The following is a 20,117-nucleotide window of genomic DNA, read 5'->3' as shown; positions in this document are numbered from 1 at the left end:
TAAATGTTGATAAGAGCTAAAATTGATGGCTGTTGAAAAGAGATCAGAATTCAAAACCACATTTATCAAGTGACAGAGAAAGCTGATTTTAATGTTCTTTAGCAAATCTTCTGTATGAGAAAACCTTTTAACGGGTAATTCCTTTTAACAGGTAATGGGGTTTTTTAAAATACCCTATAAATTTTGAGTCTCTGATACTAAATACAAATAAATTATCAGGAGATAAATAAAGGGTGTGAGCTGGCCCATACTCTAGTATGTAAAAAAGATACGTACAACTGGAAAAGTCATAAAAGGATATGTAACAAAGACATCCTTGTTTCTGTTGTTGATCAAAAAATGGTTCATTGTGATACAGAATATGTGTACAATGTGGCTTTAGCATTGCAGATAGATACCGTGTCCCTTAAACTTTATATTAATTCCAAATGCTGTCTGTTTATCCATCACAGGAAAGGAATATAGCTAGAGACCCTTTTAATGGTGGATGTCAAAGTGTGAACAATGCTGGAAATTAGTTTGTGTTTCACAGAAGATACTTAGGGTGAGATTAGCACCTCTGGGAGGCAGTTGTCCCTAAGCACTCCTTCCAGATTCATCAGTGCTGTTTGGTACCTGCTGTAATGGAAGGAGAGTTTTAAATTCTGGCCCCAAAGCCAAAAGAAAGCACTTATGGACATACTTATCTTGAAGCATCTAAACGGGGCAAATCCAGATAGAATCCTAGTACACAGTGCATTTATTTTAGTGATCCTTTCTATAGGCTCTAAATCCCTCATTTCCTTTGAGTAATTTTGTCAAAAATTAAGCAAAATAGAGCATTTATGGACTGCAGTATTTTGATGTCAGGATTGCAGTTTTGAGTCAACTGAATGTTCTGCTGTTGTATCTGATTTAGTACTTTCATCTGCTGATCTCTGTGTATCTTTTGCTTTAATAATTTTTACTAGATTATTTGGGGGGGGGGGGGGAAATCACCCAGCTACATCAGTGCAGTTTCTAGGTTTGATAACTGCCCAGAAAAATGAGACTTTGCCCCTAATTACCTGTATTTCTCCCTTTTTCCTTTAGAGACATGAGGGATATGCCATGAGCAGTGTTACTGAGGGAAAGCACACACATTCTCTCCTGGGAGCTGCAGGCAAAGTCTTCATGTCTGTCACTTCCTCCAGGTTTATAACTGGGGCTGATGCTCATCTCTTTTTTTCTGGGACCCACATGTCAGTGCTGGTGCAGTTTTTGTCCTGTTAAAGGAGGGAGGTGATAAAGATCGATGAGTTCCACACTGATCAGGGATCAGGAAGGTTCTGTTTGCCCCAGGGCTTCATTTCCTCTCAGCTGTTATAAACCCGAGCAGTGGTTACCCCAGCAGGCAGCTCAGGGGAGGAGGAGCAGTCCCCAGGGAGCCTGCCCGGCACAAACAACAGCGACTGAAACAGAGAATTACAGACATTTCTTTGGCGTGAGCCCTAATGAAATGCACATACTCAGAACAAAATGCTGTAGGTTATTGTGTATTTTGACTAAAGTGCTCTCTCTCAGGAGGCTGCTCTTCCTTGTGCATGCACAATTGCTTTTGCAGTTTTACCTTTTCTTTACCTTGCAGAAGGTAAATAGTCACAAGTATTTGAATAGCAAGAAGCCCTCTATTTTCTGCTGAAATGAACTAGTTTTTAAATACTGTACATCTGTGATTTCTTAAGATGATTTATGCAGACAACTGAAGCCAAATATATTATTTATGAAGATTCATCAAGGAGACTGTAGCAGTTCACACTAGAAATTATAAATATGCAGGAAATCTGAGATTGCTGGAGTTTATGTAGGCTAAATCCTGTATATTTCAGATGTTTTCTGACTTTTTCAGCTCCTTTACCTCCCATTTACTCCAGGTGAGAGCTTAGCAGCCTTTCAAAGCAAGTCCTGGGACAAACAACAGATTTGACCCTGGAGGGTGTGAAAAAATAAAACAGGAGGAAGTAGATCAACTTATGAATGATTCATGGAGACAGTGAGCTTGGAGGAAGTGAAGATGATGTCTGGGGAAATACAATGCAAAACATGAGAGCTTCCTAGCTACCAGGGGAAAATACAAAAAATAGAAGTACAAATCTGAAAGGGAAGGAGAGCAATAAAGAGAACGGCACTAAAAACCTAGTGGAGAGCAAGTAAAACATTTGGAAAACAAAAGCATTAAAAAACCTGTAGATGTAGGTGGAATGTGGAAGCATATAAAGAATGGATAGGATACACAATCTAATGTATACAAAGTCAGAAAGGCAAATAAAGCGCTGGAGATATTTCCAGTTTCATTCCTAGGTGACAAATGTATTCAGTCTATTTGAAAAGCAAAGTCTTCAGTGGGTAAGGGAAGAATACAGAGTATCAGTTATTGCTACCTATGTGCAGTTCTTCATTTAGAGGAGGAAAAAAGACCATAATTTTAATCAAATCACCAGTGGAAAAAAGTGCAGTTATCACTGATAAATGAAACAGGTGACATAGGGGATCCATGTGAGTACAGAGCAGATGCTGGGCTTTCACTCATAATTGAGTAAATCCCTTGTCATTTATTTGGACATGAATGTTTCATGCAGGAAAAAGGAAAGGCCGGGGCAGATGGAAGTAACTGAGGGATGAATCCAATTGCCATTTAAATAACCAGAAAATACCCATACTGAATTAAGGTCCCATTTTCATGGGAGAGGAAGGAAGAGCCAGTGACCATGTCTAGCATATTTATAGCTTAAAACATCCTTTTCTTCCTCCCTTCATAACAGAGTCAGAGCCTGAGAGCTGCTGCACAGCAGCTACTTTGTGTTTAAAGGGAAGTAGCTGTGGATTATTCTCTTTGAAAGATAGTGGGTAGTGTGTTTTGAGGAACAGATTGTATAGATCTGTTCTAAACTGAAAATGAGAAGAAGCCTGAGATAAGTGCCTAGTGGGGGTAAAACTGATAGGAGAAAAGAAAATCAGTCCAATGAGTTTTTTCTTTTTCAAGCTGTACTGACTGATCACAGTTCTGTTCTAGTTCCCAGTTCTCAAGTTCCCTTCCTGAGTTGTGGAGTTTTGGTTCCTTGTTGCTCCTCGCTGGGTGCTTACGGGTATAATTCCTTCCCAGGAGGTTTGTACCAGCTTCAGTGTGCCCAGTCCTGATTCAGTGGCTGTCATGAATCCTCTTTATACTGGAGAACTGAAGTTACCCCTCTCCAGACTTTTAAGAAGAACCATACTAGGGACAAAGGTGTGACAACAGAAGAAAATCAGCCTTTTAAAAAAGAAATTTAAAAAAATAAAAATGTGCACTTAGGGCAGTCCTTGGGAGGAGGCAGCTTTCAAAGCTCAGATGGTGCGTGCCGTCCAGCACATTTTCCAAATAAAAGTTTTAAACCAAAAGCAGGCTCACAGATGGTTCTAATGAGCTGGTCTTTGAGATACACTGGGACTTGAACAAAAATAGTTTAACTCCTAAGACACTAACATTTCGAGATGAGTCTCAAGCAAAACACTTCAAGAATTTTTCTTGCATATTTGAATTTGATATATATTTCTAGTCTCAAAGACCCACACTTTTTCAGGGCTTTGCACTTGCCATTATGTACTTCACAGTACAGTGTCACAAAAGCAGGAGCATTTTCACACAGGGACTGATGCTTCTTTCTCCAGCACTTTTCAAACCCTACAAAGATTTAGTTTTGAACAAATATTTATTAAAAAGGTGAAGATTTGCTAGGACAATTTAATTTTTAAAAGAATATAGAATAGTACCCTACGAGAAGTATTACTCATCATTCTAGTAACAGAAGTGTCATCAAATGATACTTACAAAAAATTATCATCTGGCAATAAATGTATCATCAAATCATCAAAGCCAGTAGCTTTGTAGCACAGCAAGTATTTGTTAAATTGTATTGTTTATAATATTATCTGTTACAAAAGTAGGAATTGATTTATAATCTTTTTATTACATTGTTTGAAATCACAGCATTGTAACTTACAGTATCTCAAAACTGTGTTCTCTGTGTCACTTGAGTTTTCAGAGACTTCTTATTTATCTCCTCTTAGGTCTCCCTTATGGATGGGAAGAAGCTTATACAGCTGATGGAATCAAATATTTTATCAAGTGAGTAATTCTGGGAAAAAAAGGGTCAGATTTAAAATAGAAGCACATCAAACTAAACACATTTTCAGTCCTAGAATTAATAGAAAAATTTATTTCACATTGCACTGTATGCTCTTGTTTCTTCTAGAATGTAGTGAAGATTATACATAAATTATGTATATAAACCCTATTATATATATAAACCCTATTATATTATATGTAATAGGGTTTTTTTAATTATTCCTCTGAAAGATTGAAGGAAATGGTGCAAAATATAATTCACCTCCATTCTGTATATATCATGATCTAGTTAATAGTAATATTCTAGCTGCTGAAATTTCCACAGTGTCTAATTCTTACAGGTGCCAGAAATACAGTTTTGCAGGTGGAATTCTGCAGTCTTCTAAAAGAGAGGAAGGGCAGCAAATAAATTACTTTTATCCCAAACTCTTCCAAAAGTCACGTAAATAACACTGATCTTGATGCATTAACTGGCCAAGAAAAGCAGGGGTTTTTTTCCTTTTTTTTCAAGCACACTGCTCAGTTGTCCTTGCCTCACCCCATGCTGCCTCGAGCAAGATGTATTAAAGCAGACATGTTTTCTTTCTGCAAAGGTTTCCAAACACACTGTATATGATCCTGCATTCCAGCTCTAATCAAAGGGTGCCTTTTATTTCCAGACAGATGTAGGTTACTACATGAGATTTATACCAAAAAAAAGAAAGAGATTGTAGAAAAATCGCTTAGGAAATGAAAGTGAATTAAAAGCCAGTTTCATAGCAATGGAAATAAATACAAGAGCAACTATTGAAATAGAGCACTGTTCCCTTGGGCTCTCTGTTCAAGCAGGGAGCCATGATAGGAGAGTTTGGAAGTTAAGGTGGATGCTGCATTTTTTTCTGGAAAATACTATGGGTTTGTACCTGTGTGATTGGAAACTGAGCTTGAAGACTGTATTATCAATAATAGCAAATAAAATTTAGAATCAGAACAAAAGAAATTACATATTCTTGAAGCATCCCCCCCGGCGTATTTTTGGGTTTGTTCCTGTATTTCTCATAGCTGTGTATCTCAATGGCTCAGTAGAAAGCTGGATTTGCTGGATATGTGCAGACACTTCTTTCTGGGCTCTGCATTTGGATGCTGAACTATTGCAGATGTGACAAGCAGATCCTTATTAGCAACAGTAGAATCTCAGCTACTAATTTGCAGAAAGCTTCAGATGTTTTGCATCTTATTCCCAGTTGCTGAAAGTACAGATTGGAGCTCAGGAGTTCACATGAAAAAGCTTTTTCAGGACTTTTTGTAGATCTCACTGTTAGTGACTCTCTTCATTTGCTTCTGGTGACAGTGCCCAGGTTTTCCATTGTCCTAAAAAAATCTGCCTGTCAGTCTTTGTGAGGAAGGAAGACAAGGAAAATTTATCCATTTAATGGCAGAGAAGGGAAATCACCCTTTGTGACCACTGGCTAAAAACTTCTGAGTGGAGTCACAACACTGGTGTTAGAGTTCTTAATGCAGCTCATTAGAATGGAATTAACTGAGCATTTCAATAACACATCACGGTAATTAATATTATTTTTAACTATTTCCTTGTTTTGCTTCCATCACTGTTTCCAAATGCCTTTGCAGAGTGTAAGCCAGGCTGTTTGCATGCCTGGCAATCCATACCTCTTACTGCACTGTGTAATGTATATGAAATCAGCTGTCAACTGTTTGGAGCAAGGAGCACGGCTTGCACAGTCCCTTGTTTCTAACACCAAATGGTGGAGATTTTAGGGTGAAAACCAACACTGAAAATAACCTTTTTCTAGAAGGAACTTAGCTTGAGGGGCCATCTTACCAGCTGATCCTTTCCCGTAGGATTTAATCTTAATTGTTTAAATAGGGATTATCAGAATAGTTGATACTTCACAGCCCTGGTACTAATGCTGTAACCTTCTTTTTCTCTTTGGCTGTGAATGTCAATCCTTTTATTCTACTTTAGAATACCTTCATTCATTTTTAGCCCAGCGAAAGCCACGAGGGGCTTTAAGAGTATTTCAACACTAGCCCACTTCCCTGTATACAAATATACAATCAAATATTATTTTAATTAGCAGTTGCCTTCAGTTCCAACATGCTTTATTGGGCCATCAAGTAGCTGAGTCCATAAATCTATACATTATAAATCTAATGCAGTAAACACCCCAGAAAGGAATCTTAATAGCACATAAGCTTGAGACAGCTTGCTGTGAAATTTCCATAAATATCTCTGAAGGGGTGTAGCAATATGAGGTGCATGAGAAATCAGTTTAAAAGAAGCAAACCAGCTGGCTTGTGTTACACACTAAAGTGAAACCCACTTATGTGAATAATTGACATGAATAAAACATTGGCATGGGGCTGAGCAGCTCCCTGTACCTACCAGGGAAAGCTGAATCTTGTCCATGAATCTTGACTTCAGGGAAACTTTTGAAATCACCACTTTTATCCACCAAATCATTTGTAAATTGTTTTCAATCAACCAGATTTCCAGGACTTGTCAGTGCTGCAAGTGTGAGAAACCACCCTTTAGACTGCTAAAACTGACCTGAGCCTGGGCTGGGCATTAAGCTCATTTCTACAGCTTCACCATGGAATAGCAAACTGGAATGGAAGCTTCTCTGAGTTACAGCTCAGGGTGCACTAGGGAAAAAGCAAGTTCAAGTGTCTTACTAAAATAAAATAAATTAACAGTTTTCAGAAAGACAAAAATTCCAACAGTAGATCAGGATCAGCTTCATTTCAAATGTAACTTCCCTCCTGCCAGGCAGTAAAGGTGGAATTTGGGCCCAGATATATGTTAAGATAAGTTGTTGTACTTTAAAATAACAGAAAGGACAAGTACTGTTGTATTTTTATGTAGCAATACCACCAGTCATTCACACATGACACCAGATTCATGCTTTGTTTCAAGAGAAGCAAAGCACTGGTGCCTGTTTCCTCCCCAACTTACATTTCGGATCTCAATCCTTTTTATACTGGCTGGGTATCCCATTCCAACGTTTAGTTGGTATCACAGTGAAGAATATTTTGTTAACCTAGACAGAATTTCCCCTGAAGCAACTTGTGCTCATTGGTTCTTGACTGTGCCCAGCATCTTTGTGAGAAGAATGGGCTGAACAAACCCAATTCCTTCAACATTTCTTCATGTGCCAAGTTCTCCAACCTTCTCATCACCTTGGTGACCCTCCTCTGGATCCTCCCCCATTTTTCTATTCTCTGTCTTGAACTTGGAGGATCAGTGCATTGAAGAGACCCCACATAATAAGGTAAAAAGATTAATTAATTATTTTTACTATGGAATGATTGATGAAGGCATTTTTTAACTTACTGATTTTCTAATAGCCATTTCTGTCCCAAGCAGACATTTCATCTGTAAGTGTCAGAAACACAAAGGGCTAATAAAGGACCACCTACACCCAGATGGGTGTGAGAGCACTTAGAGTCACCTGGGAAGCATTAGGATGGAAAAAGGGTTTTGTAAAGAGGAGAAAGTCCATCTTATTCACTTTTAAAGTTTTCATGTGGCTGGTTTTGCCCAGGCTAAATGAGTTTACAAAGTGTTCTAACCAAGCACCACTAGAACAAAATCTCCCTTTTGCTGTATGCTCCAGCACTAAAATTCAGCAGTGCAGTGTCTATTCATTCTGCCACTGAACTGATTTTGTGAATTAGGAATTTCTGGGTTTGATTTTCAAATAGGAGAAAGAGACCATGCAGAACTGCCCTCCCAGGGAGGTATCTGCTAATTAATGGCTTAATCCTGATAGTTTAAAATCACACAAGTACAGCATAAAACCCCATAGCTGGGACACACTCATTTTTCCCCAGAAAACCCATTCTAGTTAATCTCTTCCATCCTCCCACTGTGTTCACCTTTAACATATGGCAGCTCTGTATCATAAGGCTGGCACCTAAAATTAGGCAGGCCCTTGCTATGCTCCCTCCTACTCCCACCCACTGCTTGCATATGTATGTGGTTTGTAAGGACCAGCTGTGAATTTTGCCCCTGTAAACACTGTTTCTCAAGCATTTTAATAGGACTAGATTTCAGATATTCTACATTAACAGCTATTTTCCTCAAGAATGCTTATCTTTAAATTTTCACAAAAGACAAGTAGAAGTTAAAATATTTTAAATCAAATATTTTAAAATTTGTGGGATCTTTCCCCTTAGATGTATTAGGGCCTGTGATGTTTTCTATCTTACAACAAAAAGGAAACAGTAATGCTTTGTTTAGGGTTATCTTTCAGCAATTTATCTAAAAATCAGAAGTTTCCCATGGAAGCATTGTGTACTTCAGGTGCTCCATTGGAAAGCAGAGAATTTGCTCCAGGTTCAATAGAAGCCTAAAGTCAATATTTAGAAAATACAGATTAATAAAAACCACACATTATGTGTTCCAGTAGATTTTTAAATCCTGCCTAACAAACCAGGTTTCTACTTGGAAAGCAGATATATTGTACTTAGATACTATAAAATTTTATTTTGTTTGGGAAAGAGACACCGTTCACTGTACTGAAAACTGGGCATTCATAGAAACTGTTTATCATTTTAGCTGAGCTAAGAATAGCAAAGCATGTGTGATAGATGAAGAACTTCTGTAGTATAAATGTTGATGGTTTACAGCGTTAAAGGTATCATCATAAAAGGAAATAAATCACAATTGATTTTACTAACTGCATGGTAACTTGAAAATATAAATTTGTTCCTTTTCTAAACGTTCTCTGCACATTTCTGCTGCTTTGTAAATGAAGGATGCATACTCCAACACACTGAGGTGTGTTCAGCTCACTCCTGAATACTCTGGTGTGTTACAATATCCTGGTTATCTACACTTTATCTCTTGCAAGGGTTGTGGCCCTTGCTAGAAGAAATCAGTTAAGTTCAAATCATACCAGACCTTATGCAGAAGTAAATCTCTGTATGTTCCGCTCAGTTTTCAATCAGCTCAGCCAGCAAACTAAGAAAACCCAGGATCTGCCATACTGATTTCAGCATGAAATTGAAATTCCCCTGGACTGAATCCAGTGCCAGCTCTGCTCCCAGCTCCTTGTAAAGCAGTAGGCAAGTTCCTTGCACCAAAATTAGCAGTTATCAAGTCATCGTTGTAGGTGTCCCCATCTTAACTCTGATGTTTTGTGGGTAGGGATGGGTAATTTGAGGCATGCAGTGCTGGTTCCACTGAGTTCAAAGAAAGCTGCAGTTACTTTGCTTCTCTTAAAATTTGGACTTTTTCTATTTTACATTTCATTAAAAAAAGAGGTTGTTTTTGAAAATACTTCCTTTTACCTGTCATCCTCTAATTCTCCTGAATGAAAATAAAGAATAGGTATATAGTCACAAGAAGTGGCAAATATTTAAATAGAACTGGCTGAGCACTAACTAAGTGCTATCTGCTATTACTGCTGTTTAAAGAGCAGGGATCCAGAGGTGTCTCCATCCATCAGCTCAGCATCATTTCACACACCTTCTGAAGAAGCCATGTGAATCTGGGTAGTCCTGACATGTTTCTCTTGGATTTTTGGAATTCAGTTTCTCTGGTTCTCACTTAAATCATTTTGCATGACTATAAGGAAAATAATCTCAGATGTAGAACTAGGAAACTTGGCATTGGATTTTATGATAACATGAGCTTGTAGTACAAGAATGTTAAGACCTTAAGCTGCTTTTGGTTGGGCAATCTTTTTTTCCCTGTGAGGTTGTTTGTTTTTTAATATCAAGAACCAAAATGGAGAAACATTCTTTCAGCTTCCACAGGCACTGCACACTCTGTCCAACTTCTGACCTGTCACAGAAGGCATCTGTTAAAATTTCTTCTGTGAGAAAACAGAAGAAGGTGAAATTATTTTGCTCCCTGGTATTTGGGAGGGCTGTCAGAAGCAGATCAAAGCACATATCAAGTTTTTTAGGATGTGCTTCCTCTGGAGCAAAATCAGTGCTCCAGGTTCATGTCAGTTTAGTGCAGGAGAAGTTTAAACAAAAGCCTTGAACGTGCTCTGATGCATTTGCAAATACCCAGCACCAGAATTTTTATGCAGCTCACTTGGAGACAGGACTGTGAGAACTGCACACGTTGAACCTGCACCTCCAGAGGAGCAGCACTTGGCTGATACTGAGGGAGACAGATTTCAGGTAGTACTCTCAAGCTGAGAAGTGCCTGTGCTGTCACTCAAACCTTAGTTCTGACTCACCCTTGGCTCAGATCCTGCTGTTGTTACTGATTTTATTTTAGTTCAAGCAATTTGTTTATTGTTGACAATTTTTATGATGCAGCACACACTATTTGGCTGGATAAATCTTCTTCCTAGTGATTACTGCCCTCTGAAATGGCTCATAGATTTTTCTGAGTAGACAAAGGTTTAATTGGTTTAATCAAGGAATAAATAGCAAGACTGTCTTCTGGGGTTTCACTTTATATCCCTCAATCTTTAATTAATACTCAAGCAAAATCTGCAATCCCAGAGGGAAATACAAGAAACATTTATGTTGCCTCAGGACACAGCTCCATGAGGTGACAAGTGCTCTTGATCTTATTACACTAGTAAAATTAAGGTCACTGACATTTTCCAGGACCTCCCAGCATCTCCTGGGGTACTATTAGAGGTTGTATGTTCCTTTTGAAATGTCTTGTAAGAGGGTACAGCCTTAAATTAATTTTAACAAAAAAGGAAAAAGAAAAAATGAATGTTTCCATTAAAATAATCCTATCCTGATAAATGCAGTGCAAAAACCCTTCTCAAGCTGCCTTTAGGATTTGTGTATGGTAACTGTCATCCTTAGATGCTCTCAGGATTGATTGATTGATTGACTGAAGGATAGATAATACTTGCATCAATGTCACTCAGTTGTTTTATTTTGCTGTAATTGCTTACCCGCTAAATTAAAATGCTTTAGTTACAGCTCAGAATAAGTTATTGCTGGCAGATCTTCCCAGCATTTGCTCTTCAAAATAGCAAGAGTTTTCCAGTGCTTGACAGCATTTAGTACCTGGCCAACCACTGGCCTTTCCAGAGGGGATTCCAGCCACAACAGACACCTTGGCTGGCTCTGCAGGTGTGTGCTGGCTCCAAGAGCTGAAGAGACAAAATATGAATACCAAGTTGAAATTCAAAAGGGACAACAGCAAAGTGTTAAAAGCACTGGCTCTGGAAAGCTGAGAAGTAGTTCAAGTTAGGAGTGCATTCCTAAAATGTCTGAGGTGCAGAATGAGCAGCTCCATATTATATTTAATAGAATAATAGAGTGAGAGATTTGAGTGCAACAGAATTGACCCACTTCCAGCATTTTGGCCATCCTGCCTAGCAAATACTGCTGTATTTATCTGAACTCTACAGCCATGTGAGGGAGCCTGGCTGTAACTAAAGCCAGCTGTTGCCATGATCCCATGGACTGCCCTCTGGACTCCTGCTCCACTGTGACCTGCTCTAACAGGGGAGGGTGATTCTCTTTCCCTGCCAGGATGTGAAGGTCCTCAAGATGCTGCTGCAAGCTGGGACAGCTCCACTGTTGTGCAGGATCTATGTTTGATTGTATATATACCAATTATACATTTCCAAACGTGCCCAAGGAATTCTGATCATGGCTTAAGAGAGTTGCTTTAGAAAAGCATGAGAATAAGAGCTGAGAGCCTTCTCTGAGGTGTGAAATTTGGGACTGTGGGTTTGAAAGGGATAAAGGATCCTTGCAGAGCAAAGGGCTGTCCCAAGCACAAGGGGAGCAGGAACAGAAAGGCCTGAAAACAAAAGCCAAAGGCAGCAATTCCAGCAAATCTTGTGGAGCTGTGTGGAGTCCAGCACAGAGCCTGGCCTAGAGCAGGCAGGGAGGATGGCAGAGCCTCTGCATGAAGGATTTAAGTTTCAGGATCTTCATGCAGAGGCATTGTTCTTTATTTTCCTGTAGTTCTGGCCCTCATTAGCCTCCAAGCCAGCAGTGCCCAGGGTCTGTATGCCAGGGCTGGGAGGGGATGAGGAGCTGGTGCTCCCTGCCCCCTGGCAGATGGCACACACTCCTTTCACAGCATCTCCAGCCCTTCCACTGGGAGATGCATGCAAGTGTGAAAGCTACCAAAGCACAATGGGGAATATATATGTTGGTAGTTTAGAGCATGTCCCCTTCAAACCCATTGCAGCTACATCTAGCAGTGCTGTTTGCTGCATTTTTTAATGATTATTGCATTAATAGCAACAGTGAAAGCACCAAAAGGTGAAGCTCTCGGGGTGTACAGTGCCTCAGGCTCTCAGCAGCACTGGGGGCCACCAGGTCTTTGCAGAGATCAAGAACAGCTTCATCAAACATCAGTATTCTTCAGCTGAGCACTCTTGTGTGTTAAAGGGCTAGTGAAGATTGGGAAATCAAAAAGCAAAGGCAGATTAAATGTTCAGTGAAATTACTACTATGGATTACAGGGATTTAGTTTATGGGGTGTACTTATTAAGGAGGAAACCATGGGGTTTGTGTTGTTTCACACGAGCAGAGTTTCACTTTCATCTTCCATACTGCTCAGTCTGGTAGGGAACAGGGCTCATCTGAGGCAGAATTTGGCATTTTATATTCAGATAGAGCGAAATCCTTTTTGGCCCCTAAGGAATAATGGTCCCTGTTCATTAGGAGAGTTTGTCTGAGTAATTGCTTAAGGTGGCATATCCTCTCCCAGTCTGATCTCAAACAGATGGATCTTGCACAAGGGGCTCCTTTTAAAGCTCAGGAGTCCTGGTGCAGTTGAAACATTGAGCCAGGTGTTGTGGGTGTCATCTGATGTCAAAAGGGAAAAAAAAAAAACAACTTGTAATAATGCATGTGAGGTTTGTCGGGCAACATCCTGCACTGAGACCCACAGCACTTGTGGTGTCTGCAAGACTTCACAGTTCTCTGTTAGGCTCCAGATTTTGGCCCTGGTTGGAGAGCACAATTTAAGGTGAAAAATATATCTTGATAATGCTTAAAATGTAAAAAAAAAATGTGCAGATATTTTTTCCATTAGGTTTTCTCTGAATTATTGAGTTATTCTTTTCTTAAAAGATTGTCTGAGGTTGTAGTCTTAAAAGAAATAATTTTCCATCTGAAGAAGGAAGAGCCATAAGGAGAGTAATTATAATGGCATTTGAAATAATCCACTATATTTCTTTGCCAAAACATCCCTCTGTTCTCATGTTTTGTTTTCCCAAGCTCTGAAATTTGTCCTGCAGTTTGCTAATGTTAAAAAGACAGACTAATCTACTGACATATTTCCAGATCAAATGTTTCTGTTTTCTAGCAATAAATTTGGCTGCCCTCCGATTGCAGTGATTTGTTTGAAAACCTAAAAATCTTTAAATGTTGCTAATTGCTCTGAAAATGTTAAATTAGACTTTCGAACAGGAACATTAGCAAATGAAAAATGTTGTACATTTAAACTTTATTATGCTGGCTTTCCAAATATTCCTTTAATATTCAAATCAGTTGCATCAGCTAAGCAAAACCTAGAGGCAGACTTGGACTCCCTCTCACTTTTTATTGCTGGCCCAAACACACAAATCAGAGAGGATGTATTTCTAATGCAAGAATGTTCTCCAAACCAGTAAATCTGGGATTATCTCTTCGGACTGATTATGTCAAAGCTCTTTAGTCACAGCACTTTTGCAGAGCTAAAAATAAACAGCAGCGGGGTTTATACATTTATTCTCCACCTAAATAATCTGCACGTATTGTGTGTGTCTGTCTACAATGTGAGACATGGTATCTGGACTTAATGTTTATTTATAAGAACTCTTTTCCTAGGAAGGATTTTGGCAAAGGTTTTAAACCAAACTGTCTTAAGAGAATAAAGTCTAGAGTAAGCTGAAAGGAGCTGGGTTCAAACCAGAAGTGTTTGCAGCAGCAGCTTGACAACAAAGCAAAACTTGGAGCCATGTGTCTTGAAAATGAATGAAAACTGGTTCTTTTCTTTCTTACCAGTGATGAAACAATCTTATGCTATCAAATACAGAGAAAGGTAACCCAGATTTCAGTGCCACAGTTTTGCACTGTTAATGATCTGGAGAATTTTGTGCATTTAATTTGTGTGAGAGCAAACTGAAGTTCTTAGAGCAGTAGCAGGAAGTTGGGCACGCTGTCATTTGCCTCCTGGCCCTGGAGAATGCAGGAGAAAAATCTTCTGAAGAAGAAACACTTTACAAAGAATTTTTAGTTGGATATACCAAAGATCTGTGGATGCCTTTCCACGTAGCTCTCCACTCCTGTGCACTCTCCCATTTCACAGGGCTGATGCTGCATGCTCAGGAGAAAATGGAGCCAAGGCTTCAGGTACACAGCAGGTCAGGGCATGCACACAAGGAAGTCAAGGGAAAAAGAAAAATACTCTAAAATAATTTTGGTCTTATTTAAATTCAGAAATGGTTTGATAAAAGTCAGCATATAAGCACTTAAAATAGTGCTGGAGGCAATAAATCTTGCATTGGCAGAGGTGGAATGGATGGAATCCAGTTCATTCAGCTCCTGTAATTCTGCAGGTATTGGAAGAAGTTCTGTGTGTTATACCAATAAACCACATGCTGGGACTTCAATTTGGAGCACATCTCCAATACTAAGACTTTTTGACTGAATATTTTAATTGGGAAACAAGTCATTTCCTGACCTTATAGAAAACATTGCAGAAATACACAGCAAAGATATTTTTCTGAGTATATTTACAAATGTAAATATATTTATATTATGTTGTGGAATAATGGGAACAGTGTTCTTGATTGCACAGACTTTATTACCAAGTCTCTCATAAAACATTGTAAAACAACTCTTTTCATGTTCATGTTGGCTGTCACCTGACTTTCTAAAGGTAAACATTGGAAATGTTTGGCAAGTTGCTCTTATTCCTAGTTAAAAAAGTACATTTACTTTCTTGGAATTAAAGAATTACTGTCTTTGAGAGTGCTCATTGTCTGCTGCACTGTAATTTCTGTAGGAACATGTTTTTAATTTTTCCTTTTGTTTTAACTCCCGTGAAACCGATCCTACAACCCCAGTAATGCATATTTTTGTAACAAAAGAAGGAATGGAGTCTATCCAGTCCTGCTCCCACCAAAAGAGCACTTCTGAATTGGTTTTACACAAAACTTGATCTTTGGGTTTTGATTATTTTTTTTTAATGTTTGAGAACAGAGGGTATGGCCTTTATATTCCACTTTGTCTTCCTTGTGTTGTCCTTGCTCAGGCATTGCCTCAGTTGAAGCAGTGCCCGAATTCTCAGGTTACCTGCTCAGAGCAGGGATTTACATTAGGATTAAATTTACCTTTTGGTGAACAGTATCATCCTCATCACACCCAACTGATTCCAAGCTCAGTGCACTCAGCTGAAAGGTGTGAATAGTACGATCATGGTGATGAGAGCAGTGATCTCAAACCCATCACTCAGTTTAGTGAAACATTGACTTGAATTCCTACTTCAATATCTCTTCCTGTAATCAGTTATTCAAGGGAGTGTTCTCACACAGAGAAAGACAAAACCTGTTCTCACTTGAAAAGGTAAATCCAGAGTAGTTCCTTCAAATTTAATTAAACCAATGCACCTGGAAAGTGAGTACAGACCTGGCCTTTAGGGACACTGTTAGGACCTGTGAGAAGAGCCATTTGTCCTTTGTGGCATTTATTGTACCAACAAGTATTTTTCAGCTTGTTCTTGTAGTGAACTTGTATTACAAAATTAATCTTTGCACTGACTTTTACTATAAAAGCTGTGAATTTATTAGCAAGATTTTTTTTTCCAAGTGCAAAGAAGCTATTTCCTTTCCCAAGAACACATTATTCCAGAAGGGAGAAGAGGCAGTGTGTTGCCCACACACAGTATGGCTCACATGCACACACCACTCACAAGGTGTGCAGTGTTCTCAGCACAGACTCCAAACCTGTCCTTGTGTCTGTCCTTACTGAGCCCTGCTTGGGCTCTTTCCATTCACACAGAAGCTTTCCAGAGAAAGCAGCTTAGCCTGCATGTCAAGTGTAGGGTTTAAACCTTAAAAATCAGTACTGATGCCCTTTTATTGTGTGTGTAAAGGCTGTGGGAGCACATCCAGAATTTGGGCTAGAGGACATGTAAAAAAATTATTTTTTTAAATTATTATTCTTTCTGCAAAAGATGAATTAGTTAATGATGCTAGAATAGTAATCATGGAGTTGTTTGGGTAGAAAATGACCTTAAATACCCCCTCATTCCAACCCCCTGCCATGGACAGGGGCACCTTCCACTATCCCAGATTGCTGCAAGCCCCATCCAGCCTGGCCCTGGACACTTCAGGGTTCGTGTTATAAAGAGCTGAGTGTGTTTCTGCAGTGTGATTCCACATGTGTTTAACTTCCTCTTGACCACCCTGTCTTCCTCAGGCTGTAAGCAGTGAGATGGCCATGTTAATATCCTGCTGTGTTAATTGTCTGCAGCTCCAGTAATTAACAAGAAATGTCACCAGTCTGTGTCAGGAGTCTCATCCAAAAGCATTATCTTTATTGCACTGGGAAAGGGAACCTCCAGTCCAGGTTCTGGCTGTCTGAAGACTCCACATTTGTTTTTAGAAATCTTGCAGTTAGCAAGAAAAAGTTCTGTGTTTGATGGTGTCATAACGATTGTTACAGTTTCACCTGGAGTTCCTTGTTTGGGATGGGTAAGGCTCTTTTGGGTTGCTGAGAGCATTTCTTGTTGGTTTTTAGCCACGTGACACAGACAACGTCCTGGATCCATCCCGTCACGAGCGCCCTGAGCTTGCTGTGCTCCGAGGAGGAGGAGGATGGGATCAGAGACCTGCCCGGGCCCAAGGGCTGAGGACAGCTGTGGACACAGAGCTGTTTGTCTGGTTTTAGTCCCTTAGTGAGCAGATGCACAGGTTTTTATCTACCTACTTTCTAGTGTGATGTAGTAGTACTGGTGACACTTCTCCCCATCAAGCTGGAGGAAGTTCTGCTGGTTTTGAGATGGGTTTGTTGATGTGTGCTACAGAGGATGCAGGGGCCATAGGAGTCCTTAATCTGCCCCATTTTGGTGTGCCAGGGATCAGTCTTACCTTAGGACCCAATCCCATCTTTGCATGATTTCCCCACAGACCCGTAATATCCCTGACCTGAAGCTGAATTTTCCAGCTCAGCTGAAATTTTCACAGCTCTGAGCAACATGAGATTTAAGATGGGACCATTGGTGGTAGATTCCAGCTGATGGTTGACTGAGAGAGGCAAAATGAGGTGGAGATTTTGGACCAATGCTAATGAGAATAATGGAAATGACTTAACTGAAAACTCTTATTTCCATGGGAGAAATCTTCAAATAAGTTTTGCTACTAGAAATTTAGTGATTTATTAGAAATATTGGAGCCCTGATGACTTTTTATACAAATACTAAAATCGGTTGTTGAGCTTTAGAAAATGTGTCTTTGATAAGTTGTCAAGTAAAAAGAAAGTTTTCGTAGAGGACATCATACTCTGACAACAATATGAGGCAATATGAAAATTATTCTACTTTTGTACTCTGCTAAACCAATACAGACACACATCAAATACTTCAGTGGAAGCTGTGAAGTTTCAAGTACAATGAAACCTGTGAAACCACCTCCAGGATCAGCAGAAATCAGTCACCTCCTCAGAACTGGTCTTTTAAGTAGAACAAAATCATTTTGTACACATCAGTGATGTTTTAAAGAGGATAAAGAAAATGATGGGGGGTGCAAGTTAATGAACAGGTTTCTGTGTACCTCAATAGCACAGGATATTTTAAATCTCATTATTCACAGCACAATGTCTGATGTCAGCTTTGTCAAATGTATGATTCTGTGCTGCGTTTTTCTGGAGGCTCTTTATATGTGTGTTGTGTATATAATGGTGGGTGTTACTAATGAATGAGACAGACCTGAACCTGCAGAAACACTGATGGATATCCCAGAGGAAATCTCCTATCTCTGCTTCAGTCCAGGAGAGAGAAGGGGATTGTGGCAGTGTGAGGAAGGCACAGGCTGCAGTCACATTTTCTGAGGTCTGTCTTCAGCAGGTGTGGCATTGGAGTTAAGAATCGTTGTCCTCTGAGGAATGAATATCAAAATCAGACTCACTCACAGTTCTGGTGCCTTGACCACGCTCTCTGTCCTCAGCAGTGCAGAGCTGTGCCAGGTCAGGCTCACTGGAACAGTTGATCCTTTTGAACCAGAATAATTCACCTTTTTTTGAAATCCAAGTCAGGCCTCTGAATAGCAGCCCAGTAATCTCCTGCTCTTGGCCAGAGAGTTGGAGAGCAGCACATCACCAAATGTTCTTCCTGAAGCTCACAAAAGAGGCCTTTACAGGCTTTACAGGAAGTAGATGTCAGGATATATTGAATAAGCAAATAGGAAAAATTTGTTTTGTGCTTTCAACTTGGTCAGACCCAAATTATCTGTGAATCTACACAGGTGGTGTGGATTAGAGGAAAAAAGCTTGCTCAGCAGACCCACAGTAACTTACATTTCTAAGAAAACTTCTCCTAGCAATAACACATGAATGGCTTAGCCACATTTGCTCCAGTGGCTCCTGCATGCTCCAGAGCCTCCTTTGTGCTCCCAGAGAGCTCAGGCCAAAGGGTCAGAGCATGTGCTTCAGTTTCAGGCTTGGACACTCCAGAAGCATTTTTATTTAAATCCCTTTTCTCAGAATGGCACAGACTCATGACCTACAGGAGATATGTCACCTGAATTCCTTGTGGTATTTGCTGTAGCCATAGTAGTCATTTGGATGCTTTATGACAGCACTTTCTGTTCATACTTCAGTGATATCCAGCCTGCACAGATCTGAAATATTCCAGCTCCCCAGGTCTGCTCAGGAGAGGTTTGAGGCACCACTTGCAGCCCTGATTCGTTCTGCTGGTGGCCGTGTCAGCCAGCTGGGTGCTCCAAAGGGGAGCAGCTCTTTAGGGATGGGGATGTGGCTCAGGCTCTGCAGGGGCAGGGGCTCCATGGAGAGCAGCTCAGGGCTGTCCCTCTGTTGGATCAGCTGCAGGGGCACAGCTCTGCACGTGCTGCCCTTCCTGGGCACAGCCTGCTGTGCACGGGGACAGTCTGCCTGCTCCTCTCACTGCCACCTCCCACAGACCCCAGTGGCACAAACCTGGAGCCTCTTCCTCTCTCTCTCTCTTATAAACCTGCCTAGAAATTAAAGATGTTAGAAATAGATCTCTGCATCTCTTCAGCTGCTCCAGTGAGCATTTCCCTCCTCAGATAATCCACCAGTTCACATTCTCTGCGGTTGAGAATACATTTCCTTACCTACAATCTCCAAATGTTCCAATCTATTTTTGTACACTGGCATACTTGTTTCCTAGGTTATTTCTCTTGATCTCCCCTTATCTCTTCCTTTATGTGAAATGGTTTTGTGAAAATTATTTTGCTTAAGCTGAACTATGTATATTGAGAAAATGGTTCTAGCATAACTTGGAACAGAATTTGTAAAGAGCAGTTGTCGACATATGGAATACTGTAAACAGCAAATTTTCATTTTTATTCCTGAATTTAAAAAAATAAGTGGAAAAGATACTAAAGTGCATGTGATAGCCTTTAAATTAATAAAACTACACCTTTATATTGTAACAAATCTGTCCCGCATTCTCCATCTGTTGAAATGCCTCTTGTAACAGGCTGCTTTAGGAATGGTTTGGTTCATTTATTTAAGTCTCTTTCTGACACTCAGGAGGTGCCTGGTGCCACTGAGGTAAGGAAAGGAAAATTCTTTAAGAAAAATATTTGTGGTTGCAGAACGAGCTGGGCTGTGCAGGGCTGACTGTGGGCAGGACTCTCCAGGAGCTCAGGAAATGCTGCTCTGGCTTGGCTTGTGAAATGTTTCATTTTCTGGGAACTGATGGGATTCTTAACCCTCAGGTCAAGGCACACAGGACTCCAAACCAAGCTCCAAAATTCAGTGGCCTTTTTGCAAGGGCTGCTCCGAGTGACTTTGGTGTGGCTCTATTTTAAGTCAGCAGCAGAAATTTCAGTCGTCTCAGGAGCCTTTGTCCAGT

The 20,117-nt window shown here is 40.0% G+C and overlaps 1 protein-coding gene across 12 annotated transcripts in view; it reads left to right on the top strand.

Moving 5' to 3' along the window:
* STXBP4 (syntaxin binding protein 4) overlaps positions 1–19,696 on the top strand; it is a 67,343-nt gene extending 47,647 nt beyond the window's left edge. For 11 of the 12 annotated variants that reach the window (XR_014949321.1, XM_085556747.1, XM_085556751.1 and 8 more), the window contains 2 exons: positions 4,066–4,123; positions 16,802–19,696. Coding sequence is in view for 10 of the 12 variants with exons in the window: in XM_085556747.1 (XP_085412873.1) it covers positions 4,066–4,123; positions 16,802–16,913 (170 nt within the window). In the remaining 2 variants the exon portion in view is untranslated. Of the gene's footprint in view, positions 1–4,065; positions 4,124–16,801 lie in introns of those variants that run through there. The other variant, XR_014949320.1, reaches the window with a different exon arrangement.
* The last annotated feature ends 421 nt before the right edge of the window (positions 19,697–20,117 follow it).

The sequence above is a fragment of the Lonchura striata genome, chromosome 18 (assembly GCF_050655825.1).
Source record: "Lonchura striata isolate lonStrDom1 chromosome 18, ASM5065582v1, whole genome shotgun sequence".
Lineage (NCBI taxonomy): Eukaryota > Metazoa > Chordata > Aves > Passeriformes > Estrildidae > Lonchura > Lonchura striata.
Note: the sequence above shows the minus strand (reverse complement) of the source record. Positions and strands in the feature narration are given on the sequence as shown.